The 15717-nt window shown below is 48.5% G+C and overlaps 1 protein-coding gene across 3 annotated transcripts in view; it reads left to right on the top strand.

The window, feature by feature from the left end:
- Positions 1-15717, top strand: part of CNIH3 (cornichon family AMPA receptor auxiliary protein 3) — a 240433-nt gene that overhangs the window by 125910 nt on the left and 98806 nt on the right. Inside the window, exon 1 of one of the 3 annotated variants that reach the window (XM_084793952.1) lies at positions 6682-7541. The exons of the other annotated variants lie outside the window; for them this stretch is intronic. Coding sequence (XP_084650078.1) covers positions 7461-7541 — 81 coding nt within the window. The 5' untranslated portion in view covers positions 6682-7460. Of the gene's footprint in view, positions 1-6681; positions 7542-15717 lie in introns of those variants that run through there. 3 annotated transcript variants of the gene reach the window in all.

The following is a 15717-nucleotide window of genomic DNA, read 5'->3' as shown; positions in this document are numbered from 1 at the left end:
CAGTTTTTAACAGGAGTTTTGGGGATCAAATTTGGGTCCTCACAGATACACAGTAAGCATTTTATAGACTGAACCATCTCTCGGCCCAAAACTTTTCATGTTATGAACCTACAGAAATAAAATATTCTTTTGCTGACAGGTGAACATAGCTCTTCACTAGTGTCATGGATTAATAGGAAAAAGGTTCCCGTTGATATGACATAAAATCAGAATTATCAGCTGTTGGAGGTTGGTTTAGTGCATTCGGATGCTAATTGCTGACCCCCAAGCTCTAGTTGCTGCCCTGAACCTGGCCTCCCTGATTGCCTGAATAAAAGGCTTACACCTGGGCAAGGCAGAAGGAAGGGGCGGGGCGAAGGGCTTGGAGGACAGAGAGGATCTTGGGAGATAGAAGCAGAAGGACGGGAGGAGAAGGAAGAGGACCCCCCTGCCCCCCTCCCCCGCAATGGGTTAGGTGGGGAGAGCACATGGCCTAATTTGCATGGATGGAGGAGACAGAGAACATTAGCAAGTAGTCTGGGATTATGGATGGGAGGTAGCTCAGAAATTATTAGAAGTAGATGGCATGGGATGGGGGCTGGGAGATATGGAAGGTAGTTTAGGGGATTAATATCTGCCCTGCCCCAGCCAAGGCTATTCTAAATATAACAGGTGTCTGTGTCTTTTATTGATTGGTAGGTAGAAGATACCACCGTAATAACGTAGCCTAATAATAAACATTTATTAGTCCATACCTTTAAACTAACAGCAACAATCAGCTTAGACCCTGACACACTTTAGTGTCCTGGACTCCTTCCCTTCTGACTTCCCATCCGTAGCGTGTGAATTTGATTTTCATGGTCACAAAAAAACCACTGTGGTATTTCCGGCCATCGTATACACATTGCAGGTGGGAAGACAGAAAAGAGCCAAAGGTTTTCATCTCATGGAAGCATTTTTTTTTTTTTTAAATGGGTGAGTAATAGGGTGGGGCTTCTTCCAAGAATCTCCTCTACCTCACTGGCTAAAGCTCTGACACCTGGCCACATCTGTCTGCCTCACCAAACAGTCTGAGAAGATGAGTTTTTCTCATCCCGGACTTTATAAGCTAGGAAAGAAAAGCACGGAAGTTCTCAATGGCTTTGATCGGCCATCTGCATTACCAGTGTACTGCTGAGTTCTGGCTTTCGTTATCAGCAGTCCGAGACCAGGTGTTCTGGTCCAGCTACCAGTGATGTAGGGCAAAGGAGAGTATGCTGGGTGCTCAGGGAGGCGTCACAGGCAAGGTGGCAACATTAGGCAATTAACGTCCAGTTTTTTTCTCAGCACTTAGCTCCACGCTGTCCAGACACATCAGCCTGTTCCTACTCCCTCTCGGATGGTTTTGTCATTTTGATCTGAGACAAGTATTCACTTTGTAGCCCAGACTGGCCTAGAATTCTTCCTAGCTGGAATCAGAGGCAAGTGTTTTCTGCTTCTTATCATGTGTAGTCACCCCCTGCCTCACTGAAGGTGATGGCAGATAAAATGTCCCCACACAGCTAACAAGTGGCTCACCATGCATCTCCCAGCCCTGACCCCTTTCTGCCTCTAGTTCAACTCCTGCCTCCACCCCATGCCCACACGCATCAGAGAAAAGGCCGTTGCTAAAGGGGAGTACTGTGAATTCTTGGGCAGTGTAGTTCAGTGGTTTGCGTGCCTCCTTTCATCCTATTTGGCCATCCCACTCCATTCATAGGAAAACCTGCCCAGACACTTCCTTCAGCACAAGCGTGTCCCCTAGCTGGCATTAACTCTTTGGCGCAGATGGGGATACGCTCAGCTCTTCCTTTGCTTCCCAGCCAAGCCTTGTTGGAATGCCAGCAACTCTCCAGCCTCCAGCTTCCATCCACTCATTAAGCGCCTCACACCCACCATGCCTGGTTCTCAGCAACCATCCAACCCGTTCCCCTGAGTCCCAACCAGAGACTCCGTCTAGGTAAGACACTTTCCCGAAGCCCCTTTCTCTTTCTTTGTTGGTGAGTTCAGATGTTTGTGAGTTTAGTTTTTGTCTTAAGAACTGGGCCGCTGTCCCACATCAGACAACATCTTGCCGTGATGTACTTCTGAGTCGTCCCCGAATTGCGTTTTGTAGCTGCTTTCTAAAAACCAGGATCTAAAGGTTTTTCCTCTTCATCCTTGATGCCCACAGGACACTTTACCCCATTTACTTGCATATAGTTGATTCAATAATAACTTTTCTACAGTTGAGAGCCAGCCACTGTCAGCTCCATGCAGAGCTGGTGCCTTTAGTCCACTGTAACCTGTGTCGCTCTGCATGCCCGGGCTGGGGCTGGCTAGGTTCAGACCTGTTTCTTTATCCTGCCTGGCCCCTGTTCACATGTGGAAAAATCTACAAAGCACAGGTTCACATGAGCTGCACGTATAACCTCCTGACTCTTTAAAATAGTTTAAATCTAGCTCTGAGCCCCTTGGATGCTTGGCTAGAAGGACATTTGTTTTTAGGGATGCAGGAGTGTTCTTACAAGTTTGGGCAAAGATACTGAGGGAGGCTGGTACAACACTGAAGTATACCAGAAGCTTCTAGCTCTGGCAGTGGTCACAGGTGCACACAGGGTCTTCCTGAGTCTTAGGCCATTTACTTCTGGCCTCTTCCCTTCGCTGGCTGGAGATCCTGGGAGGCTTAGGCCTGGCCCCGGCCTTTCCAGCACCACACAGCCACAGTTGTGTCTTCTACAACATTGGCATGAAGTAATCTGCGTGTCCTTTCTTCTCCAACCTCTTGGCCTCAACCTCTCCAGTCTGCAGAAAATTGCCTTCTGTCTCCTCTCCAAACTACAGGCATCCCTGATGTCTTCTGAGAGACAAACCTTTCCCCAAGGTAGAAAAAGCCTTTGTCTTTAAAGTCATTCTGTCTTCTGCCTTAGACTTTATTCAGCCAATATTCATTAGCGTGACTGCCTCGACTCTTTCACTATTGAAAGATTTCTTTCCTGATTGGTAAACAGTATGGTGGCCCTTGCAGAACATGGCAAAAAAAAATCAATTAATAATTAAATTTTAAATTAAGCTCATTAATTCAGGCTAACCATGACAGGATGTCACAAGGCCCATTGGGAGACGGGCCTCCCATGTACTTATTTATGACAAAGCTGCCCCCCTGGTGTGTGCCTCTCAGTTTCACGACTATATTGAAATCATGGTTGTGCCCTGATTCTAATAACTGCTACTTTAGGTGTATTGTTTACACACTGCAATTCTTGCACACATTGTAAGTGTGGTGTTTCAATATTTACAAGTTTGAGAATTTTTAAAAACTATCTCAGAATAGAGAGACAACCAACTGTGGGTACACTTATTAGCATTCCGTTAACAGTCACATAGCTCAATCGTTTATGGAGGACGCAGTGATGTTTATAGCAAGCTGTATCCTGGAGGGTCTGCCACACATCCTGAATGCCCTTCACACCCAGAGATCTGGAACAGGAATAACATACGTTTTATTTCCCCAATACCAAATAATTTTATGATTTTTAACAAAATCATGGGTTTCCCACCATTGTTACTGACGTGATGGGATACGAATGGCACTCATAATTAATTCTTAATAGACTGTGTGGGAGACCTGAATATGTCACCCCCAAACAGGAATGAGTACATGAAAGCAATGAAGACGGCATGTGCAGGAGGCTCTGCCCTCCTCCTACCTGCTTAAAGACAGGAGACAGAATCAGAAAGCTGTAATATTCCCCTCCAGCCAACAAGTGAATCCACCCGCATTCTCCTATCATGGAGAATAGTTGGCCACACATTGCAATTCTGGGCCTTATTGGCCCATAGATGGTCAAGAGAACCTGTCTACCTGTACAGGCTCCATCTTGCCTCTCTTCTGCCTGCTACTTGCTCTCCTCCAAGTCACCACATCTGGACACTCCAAGTCTTTTCTTTTGCCTAGTCACTTCTCTAGAAATGTACTGTCATTCGAATGTGTTATATAAGCTGAAAGTCAAAGCCACCTTTTTGAGAACGTCTCATTCTCTGTGCATCTCCCACGGGAATATCAGATATACATGTTAGGAAATTTCTATTTGTTTTTGCTTGTAAACCTCTCTTTTGTCATAGGGAGTTCTTACAAACTAAGAATCTATAAGGGCTGAAACGTTTGTTATTAATCCATATAATTCACACACACACACACACTCACACACACACACACACACACACTCACACACACACACACACACTCTCTCTCTCTCTCTCACACACACACACACACACTCATCAGCATGTCAATTACATATCAAATCTTAGGGAACAATTTTTTAAAATTATAATTATTAGTCAAAGGATTAGTTAGAAAGCAAAAGATAATTTTTATACAATAATACATTTGAAAACTCTTCTGAATTAAACAAATGTTGACTTAAAAAAACAGCTTAAAATTTTAGGAAAATATACTTCAAATGTTAAGACTACCCAATATGTACTTAAGCATAATCAAGCACTTTCAAACATGAAACAGTCAAGTCTATATAAGCATATATTCATTTTAAATTCATAGTCCCACTTGTTGGAAAACAAACCTACTTAAGTAAGAAAGCCACTTGTTTGACAAGTTATAAATCAAGACAATAAAATATTTTCTAGGAAAATTATACATACAGCATTTTAATAATTAATTTAAATGAGAAATGTAAGCCCTTTTGATCTTGTTCAGTTGAGAATAACACCTTGGACAAGATATTAAACTCTTGTTTATACTTCAGAAAAATGACACCAATGGGAAACATGTCGTGGAAATCCCTTGTACGGACTGTGCTCATGTCTACTTCAAAGGAAGTCTGGCATCTCAGCCGAGATTTCAGAAACATCTCGGAATGCTTTATCATTAGTGTATATTCAGTGTAGATTACGTGCTTGAAGTAAAGAGTTTCCAGACCCAGAAAGATGTGTGTCGTAGCATCATATCTTTAGATTTGTGTGTTTGACTTAGAGGCCCTTGTAGCATTTAGAGGTGTCTCAGAGACTCCCAAAGAACACAGGATATCATCACTTACTCTTGGTTGTCCACCAGAACTTGATAAGATTCTATTGCTGAAGACATTTGGGTCACAGGAAATGGAGAAATCAAGTTGGCATTGACCAGGGAGTTTCCTCCTTGCTGTCTGTCATTCATAGTACCACAAATTGCTTTGCAGGCTTCTGTGTGTGAGTGTGTGCATGTGTGTGTGTGTGAGAGTATATGTGTGTGTGTATGTGTGTGTGTGAGTGTGTGCATATGTGTGTGTGTGTGTGTGAGTGTGTGCATATGTGTGTGTCTCATCAACGGTATTACTCAGGTGTGAACCCAATGAGCTACAATAACGACTGATATGACAAGATGTGCCCATCTGCAGCAGCGGCATGAATGTTACAGGGGTAACCAGCTGCTTTCTGATTTGTTTTAAGGTCTGTTATAGGAGGAAACTCATGTCTGTTAGTATAAGTCTGGCCAAGAATCCATAGTTAGGAAATTGTTAGTGCCCAGAAGGCAAATTACTACAATTATTTTGCTGAGTGGAAATAATATCAAAGTGTCCTCTAACGTTGTATCTCTGTACCTATAGGTTAGTGCAGCTCTCTGATCCCATGAAAGAAGTTGTTTTGTGCAGTGGAGGACAGTCAGTGCAGAAACACAACCTGCCAAGGTCCAGTGGAATGCTCAGCCAGCCACATATGGATACCTGTACCACACCCCTCCTCCTTAAGGCTTAGGGACCATCATGGGGAGGTGGCAGAAGAGGGGACAAAAAGCTGTTAAGAGCCAGAGGTTGGGGAGGATATGAGTGAAACACTGTCTTCTGTACATAACCGGGATGCTCTGAGATGCCCCAAACCATGGTGTGTATCTATACCCCCAGGGGAACTTGCTAGTCATCTTTTAGGACATTTCTTCTTGCTTCCTGGGCTGACTCATCTGAAATCCAATTTCTCTCTGCAGGACTATGATACAAATTTCTATGATGTTAAACCACTGTGGCAGAGGCACGTATACTAGTCCCTACCATTTATGGATTGACTGGGTACCAATTGCTAGGTCCTCTTTGGTTCGAAGACCCTCTTTGCTATTCAGGTTTTATTTAAGGAGGCTAAGAAGGTTGGAGGTAGGAGGGAGTCTGTCTTCCGACATTATACGCCCTTAACAGCAACGTTTGCTGTAGCCTTGCCTTATCCCATCACTGCTCAGGTCGGTCCCCCTAATCCGAAGGTCGGATGGAGTAGGAACCCAGAGGATGTCAGGGATGGGTGCTAAAGCAGGATCCTGCAGGGGCCTCAGGGTAGACCTGTAAAGGCACCCCACATCAGGAGTACGTTAGAGTCTGGGAAATCTGCCCAAGTAGGACACAACCAACAAGGGCCAAAACACTCCAGAGACCCAGTCCCCTCACTTCCCTCTTCGGTGTACACAAAACTGCTGGATTCCTAGGGGCGGCGGACACGTCATCGCCATAGTCTTCCGCCTTCCCACTCGCTCCAGGCGCACGTGCTTAAAGAGTCCCTGCCCCTCCCGCCTCCGCAAGCCGGGCGGCAAGTTTCCTCCGAGAGGCGGGCAAGCACCGCACCTCCTTGCCGCCGCCTCCCGGGCCCCCACCGCCGCATTCCCCGCCCGCAGGGAGGGCTTGCTCAGGAGCCGGCGAGGGTGGGGCGGCGCGAGGGAGGGGTCCCAGCTCCGCAGTCTTCCTGGCGCCGGTGACAGCAGCAGCAGGTGGAGCCCCGCTCCGCCGCGAGCAGCACTTGGCCAGAAACCTGCGCCGCAGCTGCCGGGCCGGAGCTGGCCCTCTGGGCTGGAGCCCACGCCGCCCCGGACCGACCCAGTTTCCCAGGCACCGGGTTACGGAAGCCGGTGGCCCTGGGACTCGGTTGGGCCGGGGCCGGATGCATCTCTGTGTGCACAGCTGCTCTGGAAGACCCTAGCCTGGGGCGCAGGGTTAACGGGACCTGGCCCGCCTCGGCCACCTAAAGAATTGTGCTCCGGGGACAGGGAGGCTGTGGGATCTCGATCCCGGGCACCTGGCTGGACGCTCTTGGAGTCTGGGTGGCACACTCACTCCACCTCTTCGCTCGGACGAGGACAGAGTGGGCGCTTTCCAGAGGACGGGACCTTTTCGCCTGGTCCTATGTGGAGTCCTCACACCCCGGTGCCTGTTTGTCTCTAGTTGACATTGGTCTGCAGGTGTTCTCTAGGTTTCTTCAGCTAGGAGAACAGTTGCCGCCAGCGACATTCTGTACCTGTGGGCACTCCAGGTCCTGGGTCTCCGATCCTGCCGGAATCTTGCCGGTGTCGCTGACTCTCAACTCTGTCTCTGCTTGTCGTGGGTGCTCCTAGCCACTGGTTTTGCCAGGAGCGTGTGGACGAGACGCCTTTCTAGCCCTTGTTTGGGAGGGCACTGGACTCCAGGGAGCGGCTTTGTGTGTGTGGTGGGATCTGGGGGTCCTCAGCCATGGCCTTCACTTTCGCTGCTTTCTGCTACATGCTGTCTCTGGTGCTCTGCGCTGCACTCATCTTCTTCGCTATCTGGCACGTGAGTAACCTGCAGCGGCTTCTAACTCTCATTTATCCCAGAGCCCCCCTCCCCCGCCCCCAAGCCCACATCGGGTTGTTTTTTTTTTTTTTTTTCCCGTTTCACCTACATTGCATGCGTAGGCGGAGCGTGAGGCCAGGCAGAAACACTTGCTGGGCAGACCTTGTCCATCACCTATGTCCCGGGGCAGGAGACACAGCTCTTGATATCCTGAGGCCAGTCTTACTGGTACAAGGCGCGCCTTCCTGCCCTAGTTGGAGCATGTAGCTCCTGCTGAGCCTCCGCGGGAGGCACACTCTTGGGCGTGGCAAGGTGTCCTGGCCCGGAGTAGTGGCTCGAAACCCAGTCTGCCGGGGCTTCCCTCCCACCCGGTTTCTTTCCTGCCCGCCGGAGAGAAGATGCACTGCCGGTGGCCCAGGCAATTAGTCAAGTAACTATAACAACTAAACATTTAAAATGTCAGCATCTGTGGTGGTTTGCGTGTAGACATAATTGGAGACAAAGTAGAAACACAACCAGAGGGCCTTGTAAGAGGAAGTAGGGAGATGCCAGGCAGGAGGGAAGGGGAAATCAAAGGAGATGGGAGTGAAGAGAGAAGAGGGATGGAGAAAGACCAGGATAAATAAGGTTCCAGGTGCTGTAGGTCTGGCCAGGTCCCAGCATCCCCAGGACACACAAGCTTCCTCCCATCGTGGAGAGTGGACACGGGTCATCAGGTGTGGTGTGCAGCCCAGGACTCCCGAAGAGGAGTAAGGAGGGGGGGGCGGTGGGGGAACAGGTCTCCTGTGGACTGTGTCACATTTCACAAACCCTTGGCCCCTTGGCTTCCTTCTGGGGCTGCTTAAGGTCCACATTCTCACCCCAGGGAAGGCTGATCCAAAGGGTCAAGTCCCAGCTCCCTGACAGGCACCATTAACAGCAGGGTTGGGTAGCGGGAGGGACCCTGAGGCCAGCTCCTGGAGGCCTGGTTCTGGGGAGCGTTGGAGAGATTGTGCACAGGAGGAGATGACCCGGAAGCAAGAGCAGTTGAGATGCCAACAGTTTCGTCTGAGTGGTTTCTAGTGTAAGAGGGGTTTTTCTTAAATAGAACCCTGAGTCTCCTGCTATAAGGGTCAAACCACAAGGAGCAGAGGACGAGTGCCTGGGGAGGAGGAAAGGGGTGAGGGCTCTGAAAAGTCCCGGAAAATCACACCTAAGGTTTCACCTCTTTCTAAATTGCACAATCACTTATCATTTGGTTTAGGAACGTAGAAATAAGAGAGAAAAGGGATTCCGAGGTAGGGATTTGGAGGCTGATGTAAAAAGTCCTGCCAGCCACATGTGATGGAATGTTATCCTCTCTGCCCTGGAATGCTGGGTCTATTCTACTGCAGAGAATGGGGCTTTGAGGCTGTTTCTTTATACAGAAAAAGTGAAACCTCCCCTGGATAGGATGAACAGAGATTCAGGGTACACAGTGCCCAAACATGCAGCAGAGATTGGCTCTCTTGTTACAAAGGAACTTTCTCAGCGTCTTTGGATTTGGAGAGGAAACCACATTCTTGAAGACTTAATACTTAATTTGCTGTTTTGTCCTAATTTGGCTTTGGAGGGCAGTGGGTTTCAAGAGCACCCCAAACCCCTTCAGATTTGATGTTCACTGCACTGGTTCCTGAAGCTGAGTGGGTCACCAGAAAGAATTTTCTTCAGTGTGTGTGTGTGTGTGTGTGTGTGTGTGTGAGAGAGAGAGAGAGAGAGAGAGAGAGAGAGAGAGAGAGAGAGAGAGAGAGAGAGAGAGAGAAAACATAATTCAAGAACCAGGTGGATAGTTTGAGCAGTGGAGTTGACCAAGAGACATCCAAATGACAGTCCTAGTGATCCTGGGCGGGCCTCTGTCTCAACACTCATCTCCCAGTCTGAGGGTATAATGCAGTCAAATCCCAAATCGGGTCCGGTTGGCATGGCTAGTGGAACTGACACGGTGGCAACAGGGTCAGTTCCTGCTTCCTGGTCTTTCCCTTCTCTCTTTGAATCAAGCAACCTAACCCCCGCCACAGGATTTGATCCCTGAACACTGAGAAGGGAACCCAGAAGTGGTCTGGCTTCCTAACACACATACTGTGTGTTTGTGGATAGTGGTTGAATGGTGGTAATTATTTTCTTTTTCTTTTTTTTTTAGATGTGTTTATTTATTATGTATATAGTGCACATCAGATCACATTATAGATGGTTGTGAGCCACCATGTGGTTGCTGGGAATTGAACTCAGGACCTCTGGAAGAGTAGTCAGTGCTCTTAACCTCTGAGCCATCTCTCCAGCCCCGTGGTAATTCTTTAAACCAAAGTCTAGCAGAGTTAGTAGATGGCGCATTTGCCTTCTTTCCGGCATTTTATATTTTTACACATTTCCTGATCTGATGAGTCATATTGATGGCTTAGTATGTATTGACAGCCCAAGTAATGATTGGCATTTAATACTCAGTGGTTAAAATGTCTGCACCTCCTGGGCTAAAAGAGATGCAAGTGGCATTTAAAAAAATGTCTATTTATTTGTCCATGTACATACCTACTTAAGGGAAATAATGGAAGTTACTATTTATCCAGTGTGTATTCTACTGCCCTCCCTCCGGTGTAGTTTGGAGAGGACCTGTCCTGTTTCCCCTCTACTTCCTCCTCTGGGTGTCTAGAGGCAAAGATGGATGTAGCTAGTTGTAAACACATTGAAATCTTGAGTTTTGCCTTGAAAATCTATCTGCCTTGTTTTCAAGTGAAATTATTTCACATCAGCCATGGCTTTTGAGGACATCTGTCATGCTTTGCAGAAACAGAGAAAAACTGGAGTTTTTTTTTTGTTTGTTTGTTTGTTTTAAACCATGGCTTTGTGTCCTTTATGTATATTGCCTTTTACATGCCAGGGTTTTTTTTTTTAACACACGACGAGACAAACTATGGCTCCAAGAGGTTCTGAAGCTTGTCCAAGCCTGTGCGGCTCGTCTGTGTTGGGCCTGGGAACTGATCTGAGTCTGTGACACTCTTACAGCCCTTTCCCTGGCTGTAATCGCTGGCTTTGAATTACTGATATAATAATAGTTTCTACCCCAAACGTTATCTTCTATGTAAATAAGATATTTAGAGTTGGAATTTCTGATTGAAGTCTAACAAGACTCAAAGCACTACACATCTCTCCCTCCCCACAGCTGGCCTGGACCTCAGGCTCATCTTGCCTCTGTCTCCAAAGTGCTAGGATCATAACATTTACCACTACACCCAGCTCTGTGCATTCGTCTTTAAAGAAGAAATTCTATTTTCTTAAAACTTAAACTTTTATTTATTAAAGCAAAAAGGTAAAAGCTCATTTCTAAAATGTTTGAAAATACAACAATATGCAATGAAACAAAAGTCACCCCTGCCACCCCCCCACCCCTTTCCATCCTGAAAAGATTGGTTGGTTTTTTGTTTTGTTTTGGTGCATTTAAAAAACTATGTGGATGTTTAGAAGGGAAAGATCCTACAGGTGCTCTGAAAGGTTTGCTGCGTGGAGCGATGTCTGTTTCCAGCCAGTCTGAGACGAGCGGTGTTTACTCACAATTGGAACCTTCTCTGCTCCAGCTTGGCTGAGCCTGATTGCAGACGCTCTCATGATAAAAACACAGATGAAGCCGCACTTTGGAAAGATCAAATATGCACAGCGCTTATTTCAGGCTTTTGGTTTTCCGGGTTTTTAATATCCAGAGTCCCTCTGAACTTTGGTGATTAACACTTAGGATGAGTTCCCAGCGATGCGCTCTGGAAAGGCCTGATGCATCACCTCATCTTAAAACGGCTTTGGGCTCAGGGTGGCAATTGTCCTTGGAGTTTGCATGAACCTCACAGACGATAACGAGTAAACCGCTGAGGAGAAGTTGTACTAGACCCAGTGTCTTCATTGCTGAACCTTTCTCAGCCAGCTCTAGCCTGTCACAGACCCAGCCATGAGAAACAGGCCTCAGTTTCTCCAGTTATATCTATCAAAAAAAAAAAAAAAAAAAAAAAAAAAGGAAAGCGGAAACTTGGGGATCACTGTGACCATCTTTGACCTGTCCTGACCCGGGGCAGCGTGAACCCCTTCCTGGCCTCCACTGCTGGTCTGTTTGGACCAAGCCATCGTCCTGCAGCCAGGGCCAGGCACCTGCAGCTGCTGTCTGTCTTTTCCCTCCCAGGCCACCCCGTGACCTCTCTCCCTTCCTACAGAATGAGAGGAGCCTCTTCACAGCCGAGGACGCTCCTGAGGGCACAGAGGCTTCACCGTCTTAACAACAGAGTCTCCTGCCCTTCTGCCTGCCCCATTTCTGGCTGCCCTCGGGGACCACACCCTGGATAGCAAGGGAATATGCATCCTTTTCTGGACCTTGATGCTTTGGAACTTGGAGAACTACAGTTGATGCGAAGACAGCCAGGCATTCCGGGAGGCTCAGGACCTGTGATGCCAGTGGGGAGTTTTCTTGCTGGGAGGTGGGAGCACCGTTGAACCTGGAGGGCTCCCTCTGTCTGGTGTGATGTTTGTTTCTTGCTTCAGGCTGTGGTGAGTGTTGGCTGGCCCTCTCCCAAAAGCCAGTCTTGTCATCACTGTATCTCCATCAATCATGTAGGAGCAGAGGAGGGGACAGAACTCACAGGCCCTGGAGACAAGCCAATGCTGGCTGGCAAAGCCTCACCAGCTGCTGATGTTTCCAGGCTTCCTAAGGTGGCACGTGGCGGAGGCACAAAAGCAGTTTCCTTCCGACTCTCTGGGCTCTGAGCAAAGGCAGGCGAAGCCGTGTGGCCTTTTCATGGGTGTTTCTACAGGCACCGACCCCGAGGCCACACCTGGCTTCATTTCCCTCCTGTTCTCGTCCCTTGGGGGACATAATTCCCTTTAAGCTGCTTCCTGTGTTCTGGACCTGTGTCCACTTCAGACTTCCTTCCCAGAGGGACAGGAGTGCTTCATTTTCTCACCAGTGTGCTGTCTGGATGGTACCCTCTCCATCCTTCCCTGCCACCGTCATCTGCCTCTTTGGGCCACTCCCTGCGGGACCCACCAAGGATTTGGACCTTGTCACTGTCACCTCCTCACTGACCTGGGTGGTGATAGTTACTGACCTGCCTTCCCAGCAGAGACAAGCTGGGTGACCTCCTGACCACACCTGTGTCTGCCATTCCTGGCAGCCCTGGCCCTCTTAACTTGCACTCTGTCTGTGATCCCTGTTTTGACTGTGATTTCCCCCTTTTCTCTCAGGGCATTGTCCCTTGGGGATACAATTCCCTTTAAGCTCGCCATCCACCACTTGGCTCATTGGTGTGTATCTCCTGTTACCTTCATGGTGGGAGCCCTCCATGCCAGGGACTCACTTAGGTACCCTGCTGTCATTCCTAGAGCACAGAGAGCTTCTGTCGTCCAGGTGAACGAACGCAGTGTGACCTTGGCTGGCTCTTATCACAGTCTCATAGCACATTAGCACGGCCTGGGTCTGATTCTTCGACCTTCACCATACTGCCTTATGTTTTGGTCACATTCTTGGAGCCCCAGAAGCTCCCACACTTATGTATTTACTTCAGGCTCACTGATAGGATGGAGCTGTCATCAGAGCACTTCACTGCCCTGCCGTCTTGCCAGTTTCCGTTGCTGTGACAGAACATGGTGGACCAGGTGGTAGAATCAAAAGGAGTTTACTTGGCTCACTGGTCCAAGATCTAAGGGCTGCACCTGGCAAGGGCCTTCTCACTGCAGCACACCATGATGGAAGGTCACTCGGCATGAGAGCAGGTGTTCAGGAGAGGAAGGAGGGGGTGGTGGTTTCCACATTACACTTTTAGGGCTAACTTCTATGATAACAGCCTTAATCCATTCTTCATGAAGGTGGTACCCCATGACCCCGTTGCCTCTCCAAGATCTCGTCACTTCATACCATGACAACTGCAATCAAATTCCAGCATGGGTTTTGATGAAACCATCAGACTGTAGTTCCTGCCCTCCATGAACTTCTCCATGTTTGTGCCGGTAAATTCATTTCTTTCCTGACTCAAGCCACGGGCTCCCTTCTGTTGAAGCTTCTGTCTTCCATGAACCTTGATTCAGCTTGTTTCTCCGTAGCCTCAGGGGACGTGCACCATCCAAGCAGAGTCACACTTGCACTTCCTTCTCTGCCTCATGGCCCTGCCTTGGGCCAGGCTTGCTGTGTTCTTCCTCAGGGCATCATGAGCTTTGGCCTCCTGGGTTTTCATCTCACCTGAATGAATGCACGTGCGGTGACCCTCCCCAGAGTGTGTTCAACACCTGAAACAGTCTCTTTGCATCGCTCCCAGACTAGAACTCTTTTTCTGGCTTCTCTTGCCTGCCAAGCTTAATGGGCTTCCAAGACTTGGTCCAGTTAACGGCTTCACTTCATCTGATGTCTTCTGTGTTCCAGTGAATTCCCAAATGGATGCTCCGCTTCCCTGGAATGCTGTGTGCTCATCCCATGCCTTATTGGACTGGCTGCATTCCAGTCTTACATTTTCTGAGAAGCCTCCACTGCTCCCCGCCCCCACCTTATTTCTCCTGTCCCCTGCCTTACGCCCCAGGGCTCCACTGGTCACACAGCACTGGGTTACAGGTTCTTGGGGGGAGGGGGTTGGAACTGCTCCCATCTGTGGTGGCCTCAATATCCAGTGCATGGGTGGCGTGATGATTAGAGCTGTTACGGCAGAATAAGTAAATTTAGCATCTGGCTAATTTCCTGGGCCAGCCAAGCTTGACAAACTCTTCCTTGATGAATAGTTTCCTAGATTTACAATAGTCATAGGGATGCTTTCTAAAAGTATACATTCCCAGAACCTGCAGAGGGCCTGAGGCATCTCAGGCCTGGGTGCTCTGTCTGTGAGGGAAGGCTGCTTACTGTTCTGTTGCTGTGAAGAGACAGCATGACCAAGGCAACTCACAAAAGGCATTTAGGTGGGGGCTTGCTTACAGTTTCCAAGGGTTAGCCTCTCCATGGCGGGAACATGGCAGCAGGCAGGCATGGTGCTGGAGCAAGAGCTGAGAGTTTACATCGGATCCACAAGCACATAGGAGAGAGAGAGGGAGAGAGAGAGAGAGAGAGAGAGAGAGAGAGAGAGAGAGAGAGAGAGAGACTGGGTCTGGCATGAGCTTCTGCAATCTCAAAGCTTACCCCCAGTAGAGAGAGAGAGAGAGAGAGAGAGAGAGAGAGAGAGAGAGAGAGAGAGAGAGAGACTGGGTCTGGCATGAGCTTCTGCAATCTCAAAGCTTACCCCCAGTAGAGAGAGAGAGAGAGGAGAGAGAGAGAGAGAGAGAGAGAGAGAGAGAGAGAGAGAGAGAGAGAGAGAGAGAGACTGGGTCTGGCATGAGCTTCTGCAATCTCAAAGCTTATCCCCAGTGCCTTAGGTGGGGTTTCCATTGCTGTGAAGAGACACCGTGGCCACGCCAACTCTTTTAAAGGAAAACATTTCATTAGGGCTGGCTTACAGTTTCAGAGGTTTAGTCCATTATCATCAAGGTGGGAAGCATGGCGGCACGCAGGCAGACACGGTGCTGGAGAAGGAGCTGAGAGCTCTACGTCTTGATCTGCAGGCAGCAAGGAGGAGAATGCGACACTGGGCATGGCACGAGCCTAGGAGACCTCAAAGTCCACCTCCACAGTGGCACACTTCCTCCAACAAGGCCACACCTCCTAACAGTGTCACTTCTTATGGGCCAAGCATTCAAACACATGAGTTGACCATACTTACTCAAACCACCACACCCAGTGACACACCTCCTTCAGCAAGGCCACACCTCATAATCCTTCCTTAAACAGTCCACCAACTGGGGACCAAACATTCAGGTATGTGGGCTCTAAGGCTCATTCTTTTTGAAACCACCACAGTAGTGAACTTTAGTCCTGCATCTCTAGGCAGAGGGGAGATGCTCAAAGGGACAAAGCAAGAAGGTGAGGCACACCCTGATGGACGGAGGCTCAACAATAGAGCTTAGCAAGAAAGCTTGGCTTGAAAGATCTATGAGGTGGTGACTTCAGCCAGGTGTATGCCTTGCTGCCTGGAGGGTTGCATACTGGGCTTTGTATCATCATAGGGGTTGATACTGTGCTGATAGATAGTAGTTCCACTGGGTAGCTGTGATACGTGTGTGTGTGTGTGTGTGTGTGTGTGTGTGTGTGTGTGTATGTGTGTGTGTGTTTGTATGA

This window comes from Acomys minous (assembly GCF_964271855.1).
Source record: "Acomys minous genome assembly, chromosome: 1".
Taxonomy (NCBI): Eukaryota; Metazoa; Chordata; class Mammalia; order Rodentia; family Muridae; genus Acomys; species Acomys minous.
This window is presented reverse-complemented; position numbering and strand designations above follow the sequence as displayed.